Source organism: Pleurodeles waltl, chromosome 4_1 (genome assembly GCF_031143425.1).
Source record: "Pleurodeles waltl isolate 20211129_DDA chromosome 4_1, aPleWal1.hap1.20221129, whole genome shotgun sequence".
NCBI classification, from domain to species: domain Eukaryota; kingdom Metazoa; phylum Chordata; class Amphibia; order Caudata; family Salamandridae; genus Pleurodeles; species Pleurodeles waltl.
The window spans coordinates 515,937,074-515,961,516 of record NC_090442.1 but is presented as its reverse complement, the minus strand read 5'-3'; the positions used below and the strand labels follow the sequence as shown (position 1 = coordinate 515,961,516).

At 41.8% G+C, this 24,443-nt stretch overlaps 1 protein-coding gene across 3 annotated transcripts in view; it reads left to right on the top strand.

The window, feature by feature from the left end:
- IRAK4 (interleukin 1 receptor associated kinase 4) overlaps positions 1–24,443 on the top strand; it is a 168,465-nt gene that overhangs the window by 22,723 nt on the left and 121,299 nt on the right. For all 3 annotated transcript variants that reach the window (XM_069228833.1, XM_069228831.1, XM_069228832.1), the window contains exon 4: positions 4,299–4,421. In XM_069228833.1, coding sequence (XP_069084934.1) covers positions 4,299–4,421 — 123 coding nt within the window. The remainder of the gene's footprint in view (positions 1–4,298; positions 4,422–24,443) is intronic.

Below are 24,443 nucleotides of genomic sequence, written 5' to 3'. Positions count from 1 at the left end.
CACACTGCAGCCTGGTTATGCTTTTAGGGCTTTCATGAGTGCATCATGTGGCTGTTAAGCAACATAAAACTGCTTTGTGCGTGTAAATAGAACCAGACATGTTTGTTCTTTTAATATAAGTATTGTCTGTGCCAATATGTGTTACAAGCTCTTGGTTTGCTGACAAGATTTGAAATTTCGGTCCATTGAGGGCTTACTGGAAACCTATTGATGTCCACTTAATAGCGCGAGTCAGGGCCAGACTTTAGTCTTCTCCACATTCCGTTTACTCTAGAGCTACAAAAAACATGCTGAGTTAAAATAGTAAAGATGTGGTTGTTGTTAGTTGAGAAAGCTTTGTTGTGACCCGAATATCCTTTCCAGTACTGTCCGGGACATCAGCAAGATTATTATTATGTTAAACTCATCCGTGTGATCTTGCACAGAATAACTCCTGCAAATAATGCATGGAAGGCAGCCGTATTATGTGGAAAGATTGAGTATGTCTGTCTTTATTTTATTGACATTTGGCTGCATTACGTCAAAAGGTATTGGGCATTGCAGGTTATTTTTTAGCCTGCTGTATTTTGTCTGTGCTCTCTAGAGATCAGTATTGTATTACTTTTGCCCAAATAGTAGTACCATATGTTGGGCTGCTATGTTTAGGAAAAAAGTTAGTTAAGCAAAGTGATCTCAACCACTTTCAGAAGAAATGAAACATGCGGTTGATTATCGGCCCCAGTGAATCTTGGCCAATGTTATTGGCAGTAATGCGCAAAGACACATTTCCCAAGAATTTTATATTGGTGGAGGACTTGTTACCGTATGTTCTGTACTGCAAAGTCAATGGAGACAACGTCACATGGTCCCTATGGACTCAGCACCAGGAGAACACATTACGTACCTTCAGTGCCAGTAGTTGTGGTGGATAATGTATCTACCTGCTTACTTCTCACTTCTTGAACCCTGTGTGGCACCAGACTGGTTCTGTAAACATTAATAGCTCCCCTTTTTTTTTAACCCCCAACCCACAGCTTGTCCCTTGCCTGAAGCCCCCTACACCTCACTCCCCTTTGCTTCCCTTCACTCTCTACACTAACATGCTTGCTTATTGTTCTGTCACCCCTGATGATCCTTAAACACAGCTGTTCATTTTGGTAGCCTACCACCAAGTTTGTCAATCTGCATTTTTCTTGTGACGCCTTACCCTTTTCTCTCATATTATATCAGCTTCTGAAAATACACTTGCTAGTTGGGACAAACTCCATTGTCAAGAAGCAAAACCTTTTCTGTAAAAACATTTTTTTTGCTTAAAATATCAGATTTCATTTTTAGGAAATACAGAGTCACAGGCAACATCGTATCATTTTCATCAAGTGAGAACGCTTGTCGCTTCTCCGCGGCCACTATCCTGCTTCAACTTGCACTGCGGCTCTCAGGGGCTCAAGTGGTGTGGTCCTCCAGCCACTAGAGGGCACCGCATCTACTGGGTGACCTTCCTCAGTCTTCCTGGGCTGGTGCGCTTCTTTGAAGTTGACTCAGTATAGAAAGAGGCGCAGCGCAGGCGGCCGGGTGCCTAGCATTGTGCCTTGCCCCTGAATGCCTGGGGCAATATGCCCCTAACAGGGGTCAGTACACTGACCTAGTGCATAGCACATGACACACTCCATACCGACACCAGTCCAGGCTGCGTGCCTTTTCAAGCATGTTGGTATCATTACAAGCGTCCATCCTTCCATTTTATTGGCCCTTTGGGCATCCTCATATTGGCTGGGAGACCCCCTACCCTCTACATCATCTCCCTGGTGACCCCAGGCCTAACCAAACTTACACTGTACCTCCATGGTGACCCCAGGTCTCACTAACTGACACTGGTGATCCCAGTAAAAATAGACCTTACTATGAGTGACGCTGAGCAATCCTGCATAGAGCAGGAAATTATTACCTACCTGCATATTGACCAGCACTTTTGTGAGATTATGGACGCCTCTATTTGGAGTGCAGTAAACAGGCGGTTGCCCCCCCCCCCCAGGCAGAAATTATGATAATACACAGAACACTGTGGCAAACCCCTCCCAGCGAGGGAAGACACCCCTACCTCCAGGCCAGGCTGGCCAACCTGCACTGCCACCTAAACGCAAAAGGGACCCCAGGCGTCAACCTGGATGCCTTTGATAGGTTAAAATGGGCCTTTATGGTCCAAGTCCAGTTTTTGAACCAGACCCTTAAGATTCCCCCCCACCCCCCTTTTCCCAGCCACTCCTCCTCTAGACACCGACTCCCAGTTCAGCTCATTAGGAGATTAGGACAAGGGGTCCGCCTCATGGCATCCAAGCCCAGGCTTCTGAAAATTCCACTGCTGATGCTCCCAGGGGACGCCTGACATGCTCGAACCACAGCAGCTGGTAAATCTACGCTCGGCAGAGTGGACTTCTGCAGATAACTGAAGAGATAGTGATACTTTACTTACATTTTGGAAACTGGCTTCCTCATTTATACTGTGTGTGATGGTGTCTCTGAGTCAACGTGCGTTGCTTGCAGTATGTATGGTGAGCAAATTCACTGATTTCCCTATAGGAGATGAGGGGTTTAATCTGATTGTCTTGGTGGAGGTGTAGATCCTTTCCCTAATTACATTCATTGCATGACACAACTTGCCATCTGAAAGAATGTTTCTTTGCTTCCAAGAATATCACCACATTGCATTGTTAGGTTCCACGATCTAACTCCGTGGCCATTTTCAAAGTAATAAAACATTGTTTTTTATACTTTTAATATGGTCAGTCTTTCCTGAGGATCAGGACATGTGAGCTTCTGGAGTGCTAAGCAAGAAATGAAACATAAGAATTGGAAAATAGCTCCATAGCGTTAGCATTGGAAGTACCACATCCTCCATCAGAAGAGAAGGTAAAGAAGCAATGCTCCAGAGGCAGGTCAAGAATAGGATAGAAAGTCATCTAATAAAGAGGATGAAAATGAACCAACATAGCTTTCCACTTGTGAGCAAGAGACTAAACTTAAGCCCACTCTTTGTAGTCTGCGACTGACAGCTGAAGCTGTCTTCAGAAAGACTGCAAAAAGGATACAAAAGCATAAAACACCAGGCAGATCTTTCATTTGATTAGGCAAAAAGCTTAGCCAGGTTCTTACCTTGAATAATATTCCTTATGTGCTACTAATTATTGATAGTATATGTTTATGCAGAAATGCAAAATTAAGAACCTGAACATTTGAAAAGAAACAATATGATGCTGCTGGTCAAAGTGGTTCCTTCAAAGGTATAATATAGTACACAAAGGTATATTATAGTATACAGGATACTGCAAAGAACGTTTCTGAGCATATGTCTGCTCACATGCCACTCACAAGTGTTCTTGTTGGCTTGGCCTAACCGAACCTTTACTTTTACTCACTGCAAATGCATTGAAGCATATATTTCACCGACAAACTTTTGTGACCCGCCTAGCTTTAATGGGCACAAAAGGGGAGGGGGGCATTTAATTTTTTTTTTATGTAACCATAGCATAACGTGGTAGCACACTGTCATTTACAGACAGCACATTTTTCATTGCATTGGCCCTACATTTGCAAATACACGGTTTTACTGATAGGACCATTATGTACACTACGCGTCACACTCACACTTCAGAGTTACAGTAAAGATGCTTTGTTGTTGCTTTCCTAACTGCTGAGTGTGTACATTTTGTTGTGTGTTGCAAAAAATGACATCCTACGTCCTTTCCTTTCACTTTTCTTTCTCTGACTGCTAAGCAAGAGGAATTTGTAAACACCAATCCCCAGGTTAAAAAAGATCAGCAACAATGTGTCAGAAAACATAGCCTGACATTTGACCTCTGTCTTGGAATGGCAGCAAATGTGACACTATAAATACAGAATTGAAAGGCATCTTTATGTATTGCTTGGGCTTTCGTGACCCACCAAAAATCGTCTTGCGACCCACAGTTTGGCATATGCTGCCTTAGAGAGATGCTGCCCAGAGACATTGGAAAGGGAACGAGTGGTAGGAGTAGCACATAGAGCATATTTAGAAGTTATGAGGGGCTGTAGGGAAGGGGTCATGGGTGAGTCATGGGATTGGGGGATGGATGCACAAGAGAAGAGGCAAGTGAAGGGTGGGGAACAGATCACGGGCAAGAGGGGAGTAAAAGGATAGATTGATAATTTATCTGTGCAATATGTGTCTGCATGCATGAGTCTTATTTGCAGAAATCTTGCATCGCTAATTTAGGAACTATTGAACTCTAACACCTTTAAAAACTGTTTTTCTCTTTGTTTTGTCAACATGCAATTTTGCGAAGATCAAATGTATTCACTAAAAGATGCTGATGACAAATCATATAGTGTATTCCAGCCCCCCACAATGCCTAGCAGCATGGTACTGAAGGGTGGACAGACCAATGACAATCAAGATTGGGAAACAGGTAATCTGAATTATTGCATATAAACAACTACAGATCCTAATTTGATCTACAAAATACATATATTTAAATCTGTATATCTCTACATATTTATCTGTTCAATTCACATGCGGTGGTAATACCCCTGTAGTTAAGGTTACATCTGACTTTCCATTGAAAAGCTGTTGTTTGCTTTGCTAATTATTTGGGTGATGGTCAGCAAATCGGCACAAAACTTTCCAAAAAAGATGTTCATCTTATTTAGGTTTGGCATAGCAAATTCCAGGAAAATGTCAGGTCAAAAAAGTGAAATTTTCCACTCTACTTGCCACAGAACATTTGAGGTGTGCTGTAGAAGAAAACAGCTGAATGAAATTACACCCAACCAATTGCTCCAAACTTGGCATGAAAGTAGACTTTTACTCAAGGAAGTCCCTTAGCTTAGTTTGGTATATATCTGTTTTGTTGTTTTCGAGAAATTAAAATGAAAAAAGAGTTTTTGTTTTAGTCCTCATAATTAACCCAACTGTCAGTTGATATAGAGATACATTGACCGCTGGTAAACAGACGGTTCTTGAGCCCAGGATAAACAAATCCTTACATCCTATTGAATGACAGTTTTTCCTGGTCTATTTGGTGTCTCAAGCAACAGCCCTAGACCCAAATGATGTGATTGGCTGGCCACAACAGAAAACTGTCTCTTGCAGGTACTGGGGCCCCAGGGTTCTGAAAACAGGTTTGAAAAAGTAGAAAGGGGGAAGGGTGAACACAAGCAGAGCCATAAATGCAAGTGGGTGGGACCCCTTAGGCTCCCACCCATTGACCAACAATTAACAAAGCAAAACAAAAAATGTCTGTATCACAGGATCACATACCTTGATAGTCTAGGTAGTGGGTCCCAAAAGGTGGTCCTCAAGTTTCATAGCATGCAGTCCTGCCATCAAGGTGTCAGACTATGTGTGTTGTTTAGAATGTGCAGAGTCTTCAGTCTTGATGAAAAGACCATTATTCATGTAGACCATTGTTGGGGTCCTTTCTGTAGTCCACGGTCTCAGTACCTGAGTGATGCAGACCTAGGGGAGGAGGGATAAATGGAGGGTTGTCAGTGTTCTTCCATTCCATTTTGGGTGTGTAGAGTCTGCAGCAGAAAAATAGTGTGCAGATTATTCATATGCTTGGGGGCACGTGCAATTAAAAAACCTAACTTTTCTCACATTAAATTACCCTCTTGCACGCGCCATGACAATACATTACATTTTAAGGGCTCTGTTTATACTGAACTCATCTTCTTTATGTGCATCATGGCGTGTCTAGCAGCAAGGGCAGGACTTCCTGCTGTGTCTGCCAAATTCCTGTCTAGTCTGCGTACTATTTGGAATTTTAAAGGACAGTCTCAAATTTTTAGTGGCTAAAATCTCAGGTATTGTTCTAACACGTGAAATTGTGTCTCTTCCTTGAAAACATGGTAGAGGAACATTCACCATTCCGTGAGAAGTAAGAGACCTGATCAGGTACTACTGCTACTCTCTGCTTCATTTGGTTTCAGAGTGGCGCAGTCTGGAGAGGGATAGCTTTCTGGACCATTCTCTGCTGCTGCAAAGAAGGGAGAAAGTGTGCAATAAGTTAGAGAGACTACAGATGTGGAGAGGATGTGTGTGAGTTTTTCACTAATCATGCTGAAGAGAAGAAGCTAAATGCACGCTGAGTCACCTGCAAGCTGTGTGAGCAAAAGTTTAGCAGGGAACAAGAGGCCTGTACACCTGTTGTATGTCAGCCATGCTTCAAATTTTAAAGTAAAAGTATAAAAAGGAGTATTTAAAATGGCAAAAACATTTTATAGTTGAGGTACAAAGAGCAATATTCAAAAGTGGTAGAAGGAAAGATCGTGTGCTAGAGCCTAGCAGGACATTACCCTGCAACGTGTTTTTGCATAGGTGCTGGACAAGGAAAAGGTGGAAACCAATCTGCACCTGCAAGTGTTTGTGCTCTACAGCATGAATTGCAGTGTCCACATTTGACATGATCAACAAAATCGAAGAATTGATGACCAGAAAATGGGAGAATGTCTTCAAAAGTTCCATCAGTAAATTACATTTTAAAAAAAAGTTTATTTAAAAGACGTTGAAGTCCCAAAAAGCCCAAAATCACAATAACACTTATTCCCAAAACCACCAACAAAATTCAGTAAAAGAGCTTGTCACTTAACTCTGAGGCATCTCGTGGCTGCCTATGACAGGTTATGTACTGAGCTTTGGCTAGCGTGCCAAACTCACTGCATACAGTCAAATCATGTGTGCATCTGGAGTTGGCAAAAGAGCTGGCCCTGCGCACACCCCAGTTCTGAGCTAGCCACCCTGTGCTGCACACAGCCAAAAGGCTGTGTGCAGTGAGAGTTGGATGAGGGAGAAGTGTTTATCTAGTATACAATTTGTAAAATAATTGAAAAAGACAAAGGTTAAAATGAAGGTAACGTTAGCTTTTGTCATGGCTTAACGCAGTGCTTCCCAAAATTTTGAGAACCACGACGCACTTTTTTGTATGACAACGTTTTGCAACCTACTCACGTTTCTGTGGCGAGTGATTTTTTTTTTCATCTAATAAAGCTTTGGGTGATAGCTTATTGTTATTTGCAGAGAGCAAATTTTTCATTTAATTTTCACTACATTTGCAGCAACATAGTTTTCTAGATAAAGATATATTGCACGCAAATGATAATGGGTATAAATGGCTTTTCAGTGAATATTTATTATTTGTGCATCACTAATAAAAGTGGCTTGATTTGTTATCATTCTACTAAAATATTTGTTTCCGTGATACTTCAGAATTTGTTGCGAAAAAATTCCAGTTTTCCTTTCACACTTCATGTACCCAGCAGGATTGTCACATAATTCACTTTCTTTTTCTTTCTCTGGCTGTAAAGTGAGAGGAAGTTGTAAAGCAATGTCTCTCTGTTAAAAATAAGCAGAAGAAGATATAGCCGACATTTGATCTTTTTCTCTGAAACGCAGCAAATGTGACATGATAAAATACAGAATTTAAAGGCATCTATATTTCCTGGGCTTTGGCCATCTACCAGTGGATCACGACCCACAATTTGGGGAAACACTGCTTCATCCTATGTTTAAAAGACTTCAGAAATTAATTAAAAAAGAACAGTTAAAATGCAGTTATGAACAAACTGAAAAACTCTGAAAATTGCAAGTTATGGTTAGCACAGCAATCTTTAACTTGTCCAGCAGCCACACAAATTGTAACTAGCACACCAAATGAAATGCTTTTGACTGCATAATAGATAAATCAATACATAAGAACAACTAAATGCACCAGGTGATTAAAAAACAATACACACTCAAGCCAAAAATTAAACATTTTTCGTAGTGTATTTTAATATCTAACCCTGTCTAAATGTCTATTTATAATTGCATCTGTCACATCAAGGGTGAAGTCAAGAGCGTTTCTTTTGATGTGCGAATTATGGTTTCTAAACTATTAAGTGAATTATGAATTATTTTCTCTAAGAATTAATGCCCTAATTACAAGTTTGGCGGGCGGAAAAGGCCGCCTGCCAAATTCCCGCAGTCAGTAGATCACCAGTGCGGTCTCCTTTCCGCTGGCCCTATTATGAGTATCCAGCTGGGTCAGCGGGTGGAAACACAGCTTCCACCCACTGGCCCAGGAGGAAACACACAACAACATTGACACCAGCTCATAATTGAGCCAGTGGGAGTGCTGTTGTGCGTCTGGTGTTTGCAGACAGTGATTTGCGCTACGGGGCTGGCCCGGGGGGGTGGAGGGGGGCGCTCTGCACTGCCCAAGCCCAGAACCCTGTCTCCACCAGCCTTTACATGGTGGTTTCACTGCCATGTAAACACCGGCGGAGAGAGAGGTTGTAATCCCCAGGGCAGCGCTGCCCTAGCGGATTGGGATTGCCGGCACTGCCTGGCTGTTGGGCAGCCGAAAAGTGGCAGTATAGGCGGTCTGACAGTGCCAGTAACACCACAGTCATAATGGTGCAGTTGGACCCCACTTTGACAGCATTCCAACTGCGACCGTGATACTGCCAGAGTCACAATGAGGGCCTAATTCTTGAAGAAGCCCGTCTGCTTATGGGCCTCAGTGAAAGATGTGTCGGCTGGCTGAGTTTCAGTGAATTATTTGTTACAGCATCAAACTGAGCTTGCCTCAAAACAGAAATGTTCAAAATTACTCCCTTTAGATAACAAAAATGCGGAGTCTTGGAGATACTTATGCAGCCTTGCTTATTGCCAGAGGCAGTCCTTAGAACTAGTCCAGCAGGCAGCAGAACCTTTTTGTGGCTCCGAGGGGAGTGGCAATGCCAAAGAATGGGTGAGTAGCATCAATCCACCTTTTGCAGCTACTGCAAAACCTATATAATGCTCTTTCATTGACGATGTGGGGCCACTATGGGGCAGACTTCAGCATTGCCTTTTCAGCTGAAGTGCGATTACTTTGGGCTGGTGGGCTTCTCTGATTGTTTTGTTTGGTTATGCTCTTCCCTTCATGGCAGCCACTTCCCACATTTCTCCAATTTTCATCCAGACATCGTCAGATCACCAAGATATTTTCTCAAGAGAAGTGTTACTGTTACTATCCAAGGGTGCAATCAAGGTGGTACCAGAGGTGGAGAGAGAAATGGGATGCCTATTTTGGACCTTTTTGCTGAACTTGTTTTTCTTTTTTTTTTTTTTAAGATAATCAGTCATGCCCAGGTTCTGTTTACCTTGGAGACTGCAAGGTCTGGATGGTGTCCTTGGACCTGCTAAACACATACCTTCTTGACACATACTTTTCCCACTACCACACTATTGTGCAGTGGTGGGGATAGAACACTTCTGATTCACCATCCTGCCCCTTGGACTTATATTGTCCCTTTACGAGTTCACAAAAGTCATGTTGTTGTTTGCAGCACATCTTTGCAGGTTGGGGTTACATATTGCAGACCTCATTGACGTTGAAGGTGAGCTTGCCATATATGGCCTCAGACCATCTGCAGATGACTGTTTCATAGTTGTTCACTCTGGAGTTTTCGTAGCCGTCATTCGTGAGTCCAGGACATTAGGGTTATGATCCCCTTGCTTCAAACAAATTCCTTTGTTCTTGCCTTGATTGTTACGAGGCTTCTTGGGCTCTTATTGTGCATTCAGCTGGTTCATCATGCTCAGTGGCATATGGAGATGCTCGAATGGCAGAATGCTGGGGATGCCTCTCAGATCGCATCCTCATCTCTGGGCCTTCGGTGCACTGGTGGTGGTGCCTATATAGAGATCAGTTTTCATGTCCTGAGGTGGAACAAAGCTGCAACATAGACGGCGCTACATCCTGGCAAGCATGCGCTATTGCAATAGTCTCTGAATCCAGTCTGGCTCCTAGGAAGATTCACAAGTTTCAGAATTTTCAGGTAGATTAATTATCCATTAGAAAGACCATTATTGAAGTTAAGTAACTTATTTGTCAAGTTAACCTGAATAAGGACACTATTTCTATTTTCTGCCAGGTCATGGTTGTGATGAAACACCTAAAGTTGCTCTGCAATTATTGAGAAGCACTACTCATGAATATGCTGTGCCACAAAACATAACTATCACCATGACCTCTTTCATTGTGTCATGCACACATTGTGAATGAAAGTGGACATTGCAGAGTTGTGTGAATCTCCTCATCTTGTACCTGTTGCACGCCATTGGAGTGCCCACATCGCCTACGCGCCAGCTCCCTTCTTTTATATCCCCTCCTATACCAAGAAAAACAAGTAGCCCGCTCACTAGAATGGCGGTGCCAAGTCGCTACTAACAACTCTGTCATCCTTCACACTTCTATGTTTAAGTTTCGCCCTTGGCAGAAAATTGACAAAAGGTAACTCAATAACATCCTTCTAAGCTCCAGTTCTATGTGAGGATGTAATATTGATTCAGCGACTACTAATTTCGCTAACTGGATTGACTCCGCAGTAACCCAATGTAAAAACGGTAAAAAACATAGAAGGAAACTGTCTGCCCCAGTACTCACCACATAAAAAAAAAAAAAAAAACACAAACAAAAATGTTGACACCAGGATCAAAGGTGGAGGAAAGACTACTGCCTGAAGAAAAAAATAGAGATGCGCATTCACACAACTCAACATACACGCACTCACACCCCCAAAGATACACACACACACATACAACACGCAACACACATCCCATACACGCACGCACAGACATACACACACACTCCCCCCACACACACACACACACACCTCCAACCCCCTCTTCTGTCAGAGCACCCACTCACCTTTGTGTAGAGGGTCCTCCGGCAGGAGATGGGACGGGGCGTTGCTGCCAGGGGCAGCGTCTGCCAGCAGAACACCGCCAGGCCATATTAATTCTCAAAATACGGCTGGCGGTGGACTACTGGCGTGGTGCTGGTGCTACTGCTGGCAGCTGCGCCACCTTACCGCAGTCCGCCGGCATGACCACAGCCGGATTTAGACCATACTTCTGGCAGAAATCCAGCTGTGGTCATATTATGGCGGGCGGCTGGTATCCGCGACAACGGTCTTTTGGCGGCTTGACTCCGCGGCCGTAGGCGGTTTTTACCGCCAATGTCATAATGGAGGCCATAATGTCTTTTCCTGATGATCACTACCTCTTAGGTGGTTCACATTATGGTTTTAGAACTAAACATTTCACTGAGTCAGCCTTAGTGGCCACTACAGAGGAAATTAAAATGATAGTTGACAAGGGAGGGATGGTAGCGCTGATTCTTCTTGACTTGTCAGTGCTGTTTGTTACTGTTAACCACTCACTACTTATCAACTGGCTCAATAGAATTGGCATAAAAGACACAGTACTTTCCCTCCTAACTGCTTTTTTGTCTGACAGAGAGCAAGTGGTTGCATTCAAAGACTTCATCTTTCTCTCATGTGTGGTTTACCCCTAGGATCTTACCTAAGACCTACACTTTTTAATGTCTATGTGACCCCCATGGCCAACCTGATCCGCTCTTGCGGTTTTTCTGTTATTTTTTATTCTGATTTCACACCAATAGTATTCTTGGTCTTGTCCAACGTCAAAGAATTGGCCAAACAGTTTAACAACTGCATGGCGCAAATAGTCAGTTGGATGCAGAAAAACTGTCTTAAATTAAATTCAGACAAGACTGAGGTGTTAATATTTGTGAATAACATCTCCTTCTGGGACACCTCCTGGTAGGCTCCAACCCTGTGCCCACTTCCTCTACCAGTTCAGAAAGCCAAAAAATCTAGGAGTCCTGTTCGATGGAAAGTTCTGCTTCTGAGACCAAATCAACCCTTTATCCCACCAGAACTGCAGAAAATGGTCATCATTGCACTTGTCATCTCAAGGATTGACTACTGCTAACTGTGTAAGTTTTCATTTAGTAATGCCTGCTGCAAAAACTCCAATCTCTTCAAAATGCAGCAGTCCGTCTGCTCATGAAACTTACCAAATTATTTTACATTTCCCAAATCATCATTACCCTCCACTGGCTACCAGTCGACAAGCGAATTAAATTCAAACGTCTTTGCTTGGTCCACAAAGATCTTCATAAGATTGGCACTAATTAAGTGCGAAAGATTTTCTACTAGCATGTGCGCAGCCATAACGTTCGGTCCAGCTCAGAAATGCTGGTGACCATCCCTAGAAGCAATAAAGCCTGATGGGATGGTAGGAATTTCTCCCATTCTGCCTGTAAATTGTGGAACGCCCTGTCCTTTCAATTAATATCCCAGTACATTTTCCTACAATTCAAGGAACAGCTAAAAACTTGTTTTTCCAGTCTCTCCTAAGTATAGCTCCATTTTTTGTTGGCTCGCTTCTGGATGCTAATGCTAAGACTCTACACATTTCTGCACTCTATAAGCTTTTACTTAAGTAACTCTGTAATTGCCTATACCACCACTCGTATGCAATACCCACACCACCGATCTCAGGTCAAAATGCAGCATTCTGCTCCACAATCTAATTGGTGTGAGAGATTACCTCGGCTTCAATTAGCTTATCCCTGGGAAAATATTGAGTATTAAGTAGGCAATCCGAAAAGTAGGAGCAGATATGGAGAACCCTAGGAAAGAAAAGTTTAACTCCATTTAACTCTTTCCTCCCCTGAGACAATGGATAGCACTGAGTGGTATATATTGTCACCCAGCCTGCCTATCACAACATGACCAGCAAGTCACTTGGGGAGCTGGCTGTAGTAATGGATGATACCAAGAACAACGATGTCCATGAACAAGTAACCTTTATTGGAGCACTCACACAAGCTCCTAACGAACAAAACGCTTCTCATCATAAGCCGACAGAAAACGTTCCATTCTAAACATTCTAAAATCTGAATTCACTATTACACATCTCCTTCTTTTCAATCAAACAAGATGAAATAAACAAATGAATAAAACAAAAAAAACTGCAATAAACTTTGTAAGATAAGTTCCTACATTAGATAACACCTCGTAATATAATTTTTTAAAAACACTAAACAAATGTTGTCTAATACATTATGTAATCATTGTATTGGTTTGGTAATTTTTTATGTCTGCTGGCCCTGACACCAAACTCATTCATATTAACATTTGAAGAATTATATTCTTCATGATGACCCAACAAAGTATTGTCGGTATAACCTGTTCTACTGTTTGAATAAGCTTTGACTGATTCACACCCAAAATCAAGATCAGATAGATGACTTAATTTGTGACAGCCTTCAAAGTTTACACGTGCTAATCTGGAACAATGCCACCATGAACCATTACTCAACATAGCTGAAGACCTCCCAACCCTAATAACTTTCCAAGGTTTTGAATACTTTGATTCTCCCTTTCTGACATGTGTGGGAAGCTTGATCTTAACCCAATCATCAACATTAAAACTTAGACTCCTTTGTTCATTTTCCTTGTACTTATTTTTGTTCTTAAACTCAACATTCATCTTGGCCTCATTGTATATCCTATTCATGTCATAAATCTGTACTTTGTTTTGCAACCAAGATGGATTTAGACATAGTCTTGGTTTCCTTTCTTTCAACATCAAAAACGGTGAACATTTAGTTCAACAATGAGGTGTACAGTGATAAGACCAAATCATTTGTGCAACATGTTCCTTAACATTAATCTTAGCATTTAATGCCAGCTGTACTGCCTCTACTAAAGTTCTATTGAATCTTTCAACTAAACCGTTCATATTGAGTGCATATAAAGCAGTTCGTTTATGTTTAACTCCTAGATTAGACAAGAAATCTTGTAATTTAGAAGAAGTAAACTGTGTACCATTGTCAGTAGTGATACTATCAGGATAACCGTCTTTTCTGAAACAATTGTTTAGAAACTCAATTACTTCATCAGTATTGGGTCGCTCAATCCACTTATACTCAACCCATTTGGAGAAATAATCAATAATAACCAATATATATACTTTTTCCAAACTATAATACCTTCATAAGGACCAAGTAAATCCATAGCTAAATCCTTCCATGGTTGTTCTGGAAGCGGTAATACATTAACCTCAGTTTTCTGTGTCTTCAAAACTTTATCAGAATCCTGACACAACAAACAATTCTTAATGAAAACAACTACCTCTGAATCCATGTACGGCCACCAAAACTGATCTCTCAATTTTTTTATAGTTCCAGATTATCCCAAATGTCCAATATGGGCTATAGAAATCAACTTTCTTTTTATTTCTGTAGGAGGTACGAAACATTCACCCTTAAGTAACAACTCATTTTCTATGGACAATTCAATTCTAACTTTCCAGAAAACTTGTAAATCCTTTGTTAAAGATTTCTCTAGTGGCCAACCTTTTATGATAAAACCCTTCACAATTCCAAAATCTTCATCTTTGTCATATGCTGAAACCCATTCTTTTTCTGAAATGACTTCAGAAATCGACAATACTGCATCTTTCACACTTGCAACAACACATTCTTCAATCACTTCAGAATCTGTAGACATTTCCTTACTGCCAGATAATCTCGATAAACAATCCGCTCTGGTATTCCTTGTACCTGGCAAATAAGACACTGTAAAATTGTATTCATACAATTTTGCTAAAATACGTATGAGTCTTGAAGACGCTCTACCCATACCATTTTTAGATAATAAAGAAATCAGTGGTTTATGATCAGTTCTCAATTTGAAATGTTTCCCCCATATATACATTTTAAAGTGTTCAACAGACCACACACAGGCAAGTACCTCACGTTCAATAGTTGAATACCTACACTCCGCTTCAGACAATGCCCTAGAACCAAAAGCAATGGTTTGTTCAACATTCCCTTTGACTTGAGTTAATACTGCTCCTAATCCTGTTGAACTTGCATCCACAGTAATAACATTTACTGCATCACCAGAATATGGTGAAAGTGGTTTCGAATTTACAATAGACTTCTTTAACTTGTTGAAAGCATCAACCTGATCACCTAAATGTTTCATTTTTCTTTAGTAATACACGTAAAGGCATAGCTAAATCGCTAAACTTTTTGACAAATTTAGAATAGTACTCACATAGGCCTAAAACGGAATGAACCTGGTCTTTGTTTCTGGGCTCCTCATTGTTTTGTATCACCTGTAGAGAATTTTTAATAGGTGTGATACCTTTTCCTGAAATAGAATAACCTAAATAGTCTATTTCATTAGTTAACAATGTACACTTGTCCAAATGAATCGTCATACCCCTATCACTTAGGATTGACATCACCTTGTCCGAATTTGTATAGTGTTCCTCTTTTGTAGCTGTGTAGATCAAAATATCATCCTGAAAAGCAATGACATTCCCAACATCTTTAAATAAACAATGCATCAATTTTTGAAAAACAGAAGCAGCTGATACCAAACCAAAAGGCATGCGTTTATATCGAAAAGCACCATCTGGAGTAATAAAAGTGGTAATGCAACGAGACTCTGGAGTTAACTCTACTTGATGGTATGCTGCCTTCAGATCAATCTTTGAAAAAAAAATAGAACCCTCTAACTTTGTGAAAAGCTCCTAAATGCGTGGAAGTGGAAAACAATCCACCAAAATTTGCTTGTTCACAGATCTTAAATCAGCACACAAACGCAAATCTCCTGATTTTTTCCGCACCAGAACAATTGGGGACACCCATTCTGTAGCATCAACAGGCTCAATAATATCCTCCTTACACATTCTGACTAACATCTCAGATAACTCCTTACTGACCGAAAGTGGAACATGCCTTAATTTGTGTTTGATAGGAACAGCATTTTTTTTAAGTTGAATGTGATGTGAAAATCCTGTCACCTTACCTAACTCTTTGCTAAACAAATTTTTACATTTGTCTAATAACAACTCCAACTTATCTGTACTTGTGTTAAAAACTTGGACAGACTGTATATTATCAGACAGATACACTGGATTCTTGGCATTTGGATTGAGCACCATTCCCATTTTCTTTTGGTGACGCCAACCAATAACATGTAACCCATCAATGGCAACATATACTTTTCCAATAATTGCCCTGTTTAAAAATTTGATATCCGTTATAAAGAACCCAAGCATATCAATCTCTTTGCCCCCAAAACCATATACTTTGACATCATTTGGTTCTAACTTTTTATCACCCCAGTTTTCATTAAAAAAAACTGATCTGATAAGATAGTATATGGTGATCCAGAATCTGCCATAACTTTCACATTCAAACCATCAATGATGATTTCACAATCAGGTGGAATATAGGGTTCTTTGTCAATTTATGTGCAGTTAATACCCTTCCTGGTCTTTTCTGTATCAGACTTATTTATGCGTGAAACCTTTTCCTTAAGACTTAGAACGAAATGCTCTTCCATCTCGTTATCAAACTTTGATTCCTCCAGCGTAGATATTCTTCTGTTGGCTACCGATCTGCAAACATTGCCAAAATGACCAATCTTCTTGCACTTGAAACATTCTTTGCCTTTGGCTGGGCAAAACTTGAATTGAGATGCATGTGTTGTGGAACCACACTTATCACAAAATGTTTTACTGACATTGTATCCTGAACTTTGTTTGTTAATACTGACTTGTTTTCCTTTAGAACATTTTCCTTTGTTACTAGCCTCATATTTCTCCGTATCATTTAAAGCTACAGCTGCAATTTCTTTGTTAATGTCATCCACATTAATAGCTTTGAAAGATTTTATTGTACATTCAACACTCTTAGCCGTGTCAATTGCTTCTCTCAAAGTGGGATTGCGTTGTCTAAGAAATTGTTCCTGAATCTTTTTATTCGAACCGAAAATAATTAACTGATCTCTACTATAAATATCCGCTGTTTCTCCAAATTCACAGTCTGCAGCCAAAATTCGTAAAGCAGAAATATATGAGTCAACTGACTCATTAAGTTGTTGATGACGTGTGAAAAACTTATACCTTTCCATAACAATGTGTGGTTCCTCTGAAAACCTTTTTTTTAAACCTATCTACAGCTTCTGAAAAACAGTCATAATCTCTGGCCTCTGTGCAGATGGTGATAGAACTGGAGGTAAATGCTTAAATATGTCTTCAGCTTCCAAGCCAATTAAGTTGAGAAGTAACGCTTTTTTTCTGTGTGATTCAAATGAATCTCCATTAATTGGCAACATGTAGTTTTTAAAATGTCTGAACCATTTTTCCCATTTCATAGTAGCCTCATTAGCAGAGTTTAAAAATGGTGCAGGAGGATTACCACAAATGTTATTCATTATGAATGAATAGTCAAGGATAGAAAATAAAAATGAGAGTTTTTCTTCTTGTTTTATTTTTTAAAACCGCAATAATGTGCCTTTAAATGCACTTTGGTATTGCAAAAAAACACTCTTAACCTAAGATGGCCGCCGAATAATGACGTTGTTCTGTTACTAATCTTTTATACAAACAAAACTGTCTCTAAGATGGCTGCCAAGCAACTGCGAATTCAGATAAATAGTATGCAGTTCAGTCAAAAATGTTCTGCCTCACCACTTCCAGTTCCTGAAAGTATAGCATCTATCCTCCGAGAAATCCAACATCACCGGAATGCAGGGACAATCCTAAACTGTCTTCGTCTGCCATCTACAAAGTGCTGAAGATGGTGAAAATCGTTGAGTCTGTGGTGAGTGCTCCTGGTTTATAAATCATTGCCAAAATGTAATAATGGATGATACCAAGAACAACGATGTCCTTGAACAAGTAACCTTTATTGGAGCACTCACACATGCTCCTAACGAACAAAACGCTTCTCATCGTAAGCCGACAGAAAACGTTCCATTCTAAATATTCAAAAATCTGAATTCACTATTACACTGACGGACTAGGGAGTAAGAGTAGCAACTTTTTCCCCATCTTACTAAGCTCCAGTTATACGTGAAACCATTCCCTTTCTAGCCACTGATTCTCTCTATACAGCCATCTTCTGCCTCGCCGACAACACCAGTTGATCAATTCTCTCAAATCTCCAGTTCAAGCCAGTCCAAATATGGCTCCACTGCCTGTCAGCACTACTGAAGATATCACAGAGATTTCCGACTGACAACCCCTGCAACCATTTTCTGTGTCCATTTATCATTCTGTGCCCAGCTAGTGGTTTGAAATGAAGTATCTTTTCTGCATTGTGTTCCCCACCGTTGGTGTCCTGGGAGGACATCATCTACACTGCACATCTACGGTGGGCACCTTCACATTCCCCATCATTTCCCCCCCATCATCTGTAATCCTTCCAACACCCACAGCACCACTGGTTCTATTCCACTCTCTCCTGAATCCTGCCTTTTGTTTGCAAGAAATAGAAAGACATTTTAAAGCACCAGTCTTCACCGGGCTTGGAAGTCTACCTTTATATTTTTGTTGTTTACTGAGGCAGTACCAAAGTAATTCCTTGCACAAAAAAATGTTTACCAAACCATGGCATATTTGCAACATTCCATAAATCCTTCGATTTACTACACAGCTTTGTATAAGAGCTATGAATAATTCAATTTCTGATGTGCAATCTTTATTTATCTCACAAAATAGTAAAATGTATCTGCTTAATGGCAAGACATGCCCGTATCCTAAATGAATCACATAGGAGTTTTTAATGTACACGATTTGTTTTCCCCCTCCTGCTGAAAGGAGGGACTTGCAGCAGGTAATTATAATTTTTCCTTGATAGGGGAACAGTGGTTGCTCTTTATTCCGGTCCCTCATCTTATGTTTAGATTTAGAAGCATTCAAAGCAGAACTTACCGGAAACAGTAAGAATGTATTAAGAATGTATTTTCCTCAATGAAATGACCAATGCATAGTTTGTCTCACAGACCTAATCTGGACCTGTAATTGGCTCTACTTCTACTGAACTTTGAATGTGCTACACAATTCATTGCTATTCACTGCAGTGCATGTAAATTCTTCAGTAGTTCTACTGACTGTTTTCCTCTGACCCATGTCAAGATTAAAGCAAAATATGTTAGGGATTCATGAGTTTTTTTTCCAGTTCTGATTAATATTTAACCATAGCATCTGTGAATGTTATAGATGTTAATTACCATGTTGGTGCCTGCAGCAACCAACCATGCTGAAGTATGTCACATGCAACAATTCTGAGCTTTCTTAATGACTGAATATTTTAAAGAAGCTCTTTAATCTTCTGTCTGTCTGTCCATTCTTTGTAACAATTTCGAAAGGCATCAGATGTTTCTATGGTTCCCTACATCTTTTGTTGATGCCTCTTGATTGTAATTTAGTCCACGGATTTTTGCGTAAGAAAACATTTTCATTTTCAGTTATGCAATAAGTAGGCCAAGGACTTTTCTGAACAATTTTCATACTTCACTGTTATTTAGTGATGTATTACTGTATAGTCATACATCTGCACTCAACAGTAACAACCTATAGGGTCTCAGTCATTATCTTCATTCTTTATATAGTCAGTGTTAGACCTGTCATGCCTTAGGGTGGTCACCCCTAACTTTTTGCCTGCCTCCCTGTTTTGCCGGCTTTTAGACTCTGCACACTTTACCACTGCTAACCAGTGCTAAAGTGCATATGCTCTCTCCCTTTTTAAACATGGTAACTTTAGATCATACCTGATTGGATTATTTAATTTACTTATAAGTCCCTAGTAATGTGCACTATATGTGCCTAGGGCCTGTAGATTAAATGCTGCTAGTTGGCCTGCAGCACTGGTTGTGCCTCCCACTTAAGTAGCCCCCTTAACCTTGTCTCAGGCCTGCCATTGCAAGGCCTGTGTGTGCAGTTTCACTGCCACTTCGACTTGGCATTTAAAAGTACTTGCCAAGCCTAGAACTCCCCTTTTTCTACATATAAGTCACCCCTAATGTGTGCCCTAGGTAACCCCTAGGGCAGGGTGCTGTGTGGGTAAAAGGCAGGACATGTACCTGTGTAGTTATATGTCCTGGTAGTGTAAAACTCCTAAATTCGTTTTTACACTACTGTGAGGCCTGCTCCCTTCATAGGCTAACATTGGGGCTGCCCTCATACATTGTTGAAGTGGCAGCTGCTGATCTGAAAGGAGCAGGAAGGTCATATTTAGTATGGCCAGAATCGTAATACAAAATCCTGCTGACTGGTGAAGTCGGATTTAATATTACTATTCTAGAAATACCACTTTTAGAAAGTGAGCATTTCTTTGCACTTAAATCTTTCTGTGCCTTACAACCCACGTCTGGCTGGGCTTGGTTGACAGTTCCTTGTGCATTCACTCAGACATACCCCAAACACAGGGTACTCAGCCTCACTTGCATACATCTGCATTTTGAATGGGTCTTCCTGGGCTGGGAGGGTGGAGGGCCTGTTCTGACACAAAGGACTGCCACCCCCCCTACTGGGACCCTGGCAGACAGGATTGAACTGAAAGGGGACCTGGTGCACTTCTTAGCCGCTCTTTGAAGTCTCCCCCACTTCAAAGGCACATTTGGGTATAAAACAGGGCCTCTGCCCTTCCTCATCAGACACTTGCTGGAGAAGAAACCTGAACCAGAAAACTACATCCTGCCAAGAAGAACTGCCTGGCTGCTCAAAGGACTCACCTGTCTGCTTTCTCCAAAGGACTGCTGCCTTGCTGTTGGCCTGCTGCCTTGCTGAACTCTTGTCTGGCTGTGAAAGTGTTCTCCAAGGGCTTGGATAGAGCTTGCCTCCTGTTCCCTGAAGTCTCAGGACCAAAAAGACTTCTCTTTTTCACTTGGACGCTTCGTGTGCCGAAATTTTCGACGCACAGCTTGTTCCGCGGCGAGAAATACGCCGCACACCGACGCTGATCGACGCGACGCCTTCGGGACGACCGGAACTTCGACACACGGCCTCGCAAGGACAACGCCGCCCGACCTCCAGAGGAGAAATCGACGCGACGCCTGCCGTGAGACTGAAACTTCGGCGCACAGCCCCGCAGAACGACGCACAGCCGGAAAACAAGCAGGAGAATCCACGCACAGACCCGGGACATCTGGTAATCCCCGCGATCCACAGAAAGAGACTGTCTGCGCGCCGGAAAATGACGCACGACTTCCCGCGTGAAAAATAACGACGCAAGTCCGTGTGTGCTGGGGAGAAATCGACGCACACACCATTTTTCCACGTATCTCTTCTTCTACGGCCCTCTGCGGAGATTTTCCACTCCAAACCAGGTACGTTGTGCTTGAAAGAGACTTTGTTTGCTTTTTAAAGACTTAAGACACTTTATATCACTTTTTAGTGATATCTTTACCAATTCACATTGCAACTTTATTCGTTTTGACCTACAATTATCCTGATAAATATTATATATTTTTCTAAACACTGTGTGGTGTATTTGTGTGGTGCTATATGGTGGTATTGTATGATTTATTGCACAAATACTTTACACATTGCCTTCTAAGTTAAGCCTGACTACTCGTGCCAAGCTACCAGAGGGTGGGCACAGGCTAATTTTGGATTGTGTGTGACTTACCCTGACTAGAGTGAGGGTTCTTGCTTGGACAGAGGATAACCTGACTGCCAACCAAAAACCCAATTTCTAACAGTCAGTCTATTCTGAATGCGAGTCTCATTCATAGTGAAGCTCATCCTTTACTCAATAATTTGACTGCTGAGTATCTGGTATAGCGGTGGATTCCGGATTCAATTATGAACTTCAAGAAATCCTTCTAATTTTCCTGTTCCTATTTCACCATTTTTTTGTCTTCCACTATTTGTTTATTCCTTTTTATGTTTTAAGTCTTCTTCTCAGACAAGCACTATGTTTCCAGACTTTATGGCACCATAATCTTAAATTTATATTACATAAGGAAGATACATTCGCAGAATTCCCAGTCATAATTTTCATCTTCTTGATTTATTATTTTTTAATTAGCAGAATGATGAAGAAGAGGACGTGTTTACATTTATCCCGTTGAGCAAACTATGCTTTGGGCAATTTACTTACTAGGTCAACTTTTGTTATGAAGTGGTGAGGCCAGACATGCAAATATAACTAAGATGAGATGATCTGTTTGTATGTCACATAGTTTTGCAATACGTCTTTATGCCTTTGGCGTTATTTTAATTGTAATGTTGTTATCAGTAACACCTGTTGGCAACCAGCATGTACAACCGCTATATTTATTTTATTATTTCCAAATTATGCTGTTTTATTTCTACATTTAAAATCATTTGTATTCCTTGAAACTGCATAGACTGGCACACAACATTCACCTAATGTTATACTCCTGCATAACTCATTCAAATTACCTCTCTTCTTCTGTAACCTCAACTGGAATGATAGAGAGTGAAGTTCATTGCTGATCTCCTAATTTATCTCTAAACTGCATTACCTCTTTCTGCATAATGACCATCTCTGAAATATGAAATAAAAGTTCCATCTCTCCTACATAATTTTTATAGCCAACTCAGGGCAAATTGTTCATGAGAACCTGAGTCTATTATCCAAAACGTATTTTTATGGATTATGGATTTAGCATTTTGAATTTAACCTTACCAATAAAAACGAACCAATGAGATTCCTGTCACACCGCGTAACGCGGCGCAGGCCGAACATTCGGATCGGGACGCGGCGTGCGGCGGTAGGACGTGTCGCACCCCTGCAATTTATTTTCTTTATCGAGGCCCCAAATTGGGCTTGGGGCCTCACTACAGTAAAGGCGCGACGCGCCTCCGCTAGTTTCTTGCCTCTCCACACTCTCCATTTTCCCCCACTTACCTTAAGCCTCTTTTTCTTTCTTTCTTTTCCGTCTTCCTCTTTTCTTCCTGACTTTATGCCTTTCTTTCATGTCCATGATTCTTTTCTCTTTCCCAGCATGCCTTCCTTCTCCCTGCATGCCTCTGGAACCTTACTTAACATGGTGACTTTACTATGGAATTCGATGTTATGTTCCCAATCCAGTATGGTGTCTTTTACTTCCAGCCGGTCACTTCCTGTTCTTTGGGTATATAAGGTGTGTGATTCCTGTTCTGTTTGCGCTGCAACACTTCCTTTGGGTGGTGATCTTCACTCCTGTTCTGCTGCGTCAGATATATGATTTCTGAGCCTGTTCCAGCTTTTTTCTTTGTCATTTTTGCTTTTTGTTCAGATTTATTTTTACCTTTTGTTTTTGTCCCAGGAGTTCCTATTTGAGGTTTTTTCCCCTTTGGGGTTTTCTCCCTCGGGGACTCCTTCTGGAGGGCACGGACTGCCTTTGGCATTTCCTCTGTCAGCAGCACCGTGGCTACCAGAAGGGGTTGCCCCCTACTTGGGCCAAGGCAGAACCTATAAGAACAAAGACCTCGCCACATCTCCAGTGGGCCACAGACAACGAGTAGGTTGTGACAATTCCAGGCGCTGAAGAATTAGTTCCATCTCTCTTTCATTTATTAATAAAAATCCATCCAAACTTAACCATGGCCTAGTGGAATTAATTGCTAGAAGGAGGACTGGATACCACAAATCCGATTAAATTCATATCTGGAGATATTGCAAAATGACAGGGAGGAGGCAACAATTATTTATGCTAGTCTAAAACTGTATATATGTAGCTGTTGGGAGAGGAACATCCTCCTCATGGTAAAAGGCCATGCACCCCTGCCCTTTTTTGTTGACCCAGCTGACACGCTGATCTAGGGCTAGACTTGTCCATCATAATACCAAGGTCGAGAACCTGTTTTGTGACTTAGAAGGGTGCACCGAGCATGTATCGTATACTGACATCAGACTACAGTCCATGTAAAGAAGTTTAGGGTAGTCAGTGCAGTAATTACAAACAAACTGGAAAACGGTTGGTATTGTTCATAGGAGTTCAGAGTAAGTAAAATGTTATGTCTTGATTTTTGAAAGTTTATTAGCGCAATTTGTAATATGTAATTGAGACATAACTTTGGAGGGTAAACAAAGGCCAGCCAACACTTGTTTCGCCCATTTAATGCGCACAAGCCTGGGACTCTCTCAAGGCTATTTGACCATCAGCATCTTTGCTGATCTTGTCATCAGGTTATGGGGATTTGTCAAATGCAAAAACAACAGATGATGGATGGAACACAGAACAAATCAAACATTCACCCCCAGTCACAGATCGGGGTTTAATCCATCACGTTTTTTGCTTGCAATGCCATTCCAGTTTGGACCCTGCCATATGCAAATCAGTCTTAACCCTGTTCCCTATGGGGGTGGCCACGGAGCTGAGCATGGCGCACGCTTAACCGCTCGGCTCCGGAGGGGCCGACTTCAAACGTATGCCTAGACGCGCTGGGGCGGGCAGTGTCGCGCTCAAAGTGGAGCGTAACGACTGCTGAAGACGTGGGGAGACGGTGGCGGCGCGGCTTGGCCCCCGGGGTGAGCGCCTGGGTTCCCGGGGCCGATCGGGGCTGCGGAGCGGCTGCGGCCTAGCTGACGGGCGGGGCCGCCCCGCGCTGAATTGAGGTGCCGCTGGCTCGGAGCGAAGGAGGAGGTGATCGGCGATTGCGGGCGGGGCCACTGGCGAGGGGCCGTTGCCCCGGGGGTGGCCCCCTGCGGATTCGTGTGGCCCGGCGGGGATCGTGCCCGGGGGCCTGCTGGCAGGCTGCGGCCGCGGTCCTGGGACGTGCGGCGTGCCGCGCCGGGCGCGGAGGCTGTGCGCGGGCCCGTCCCGAGGTGTGA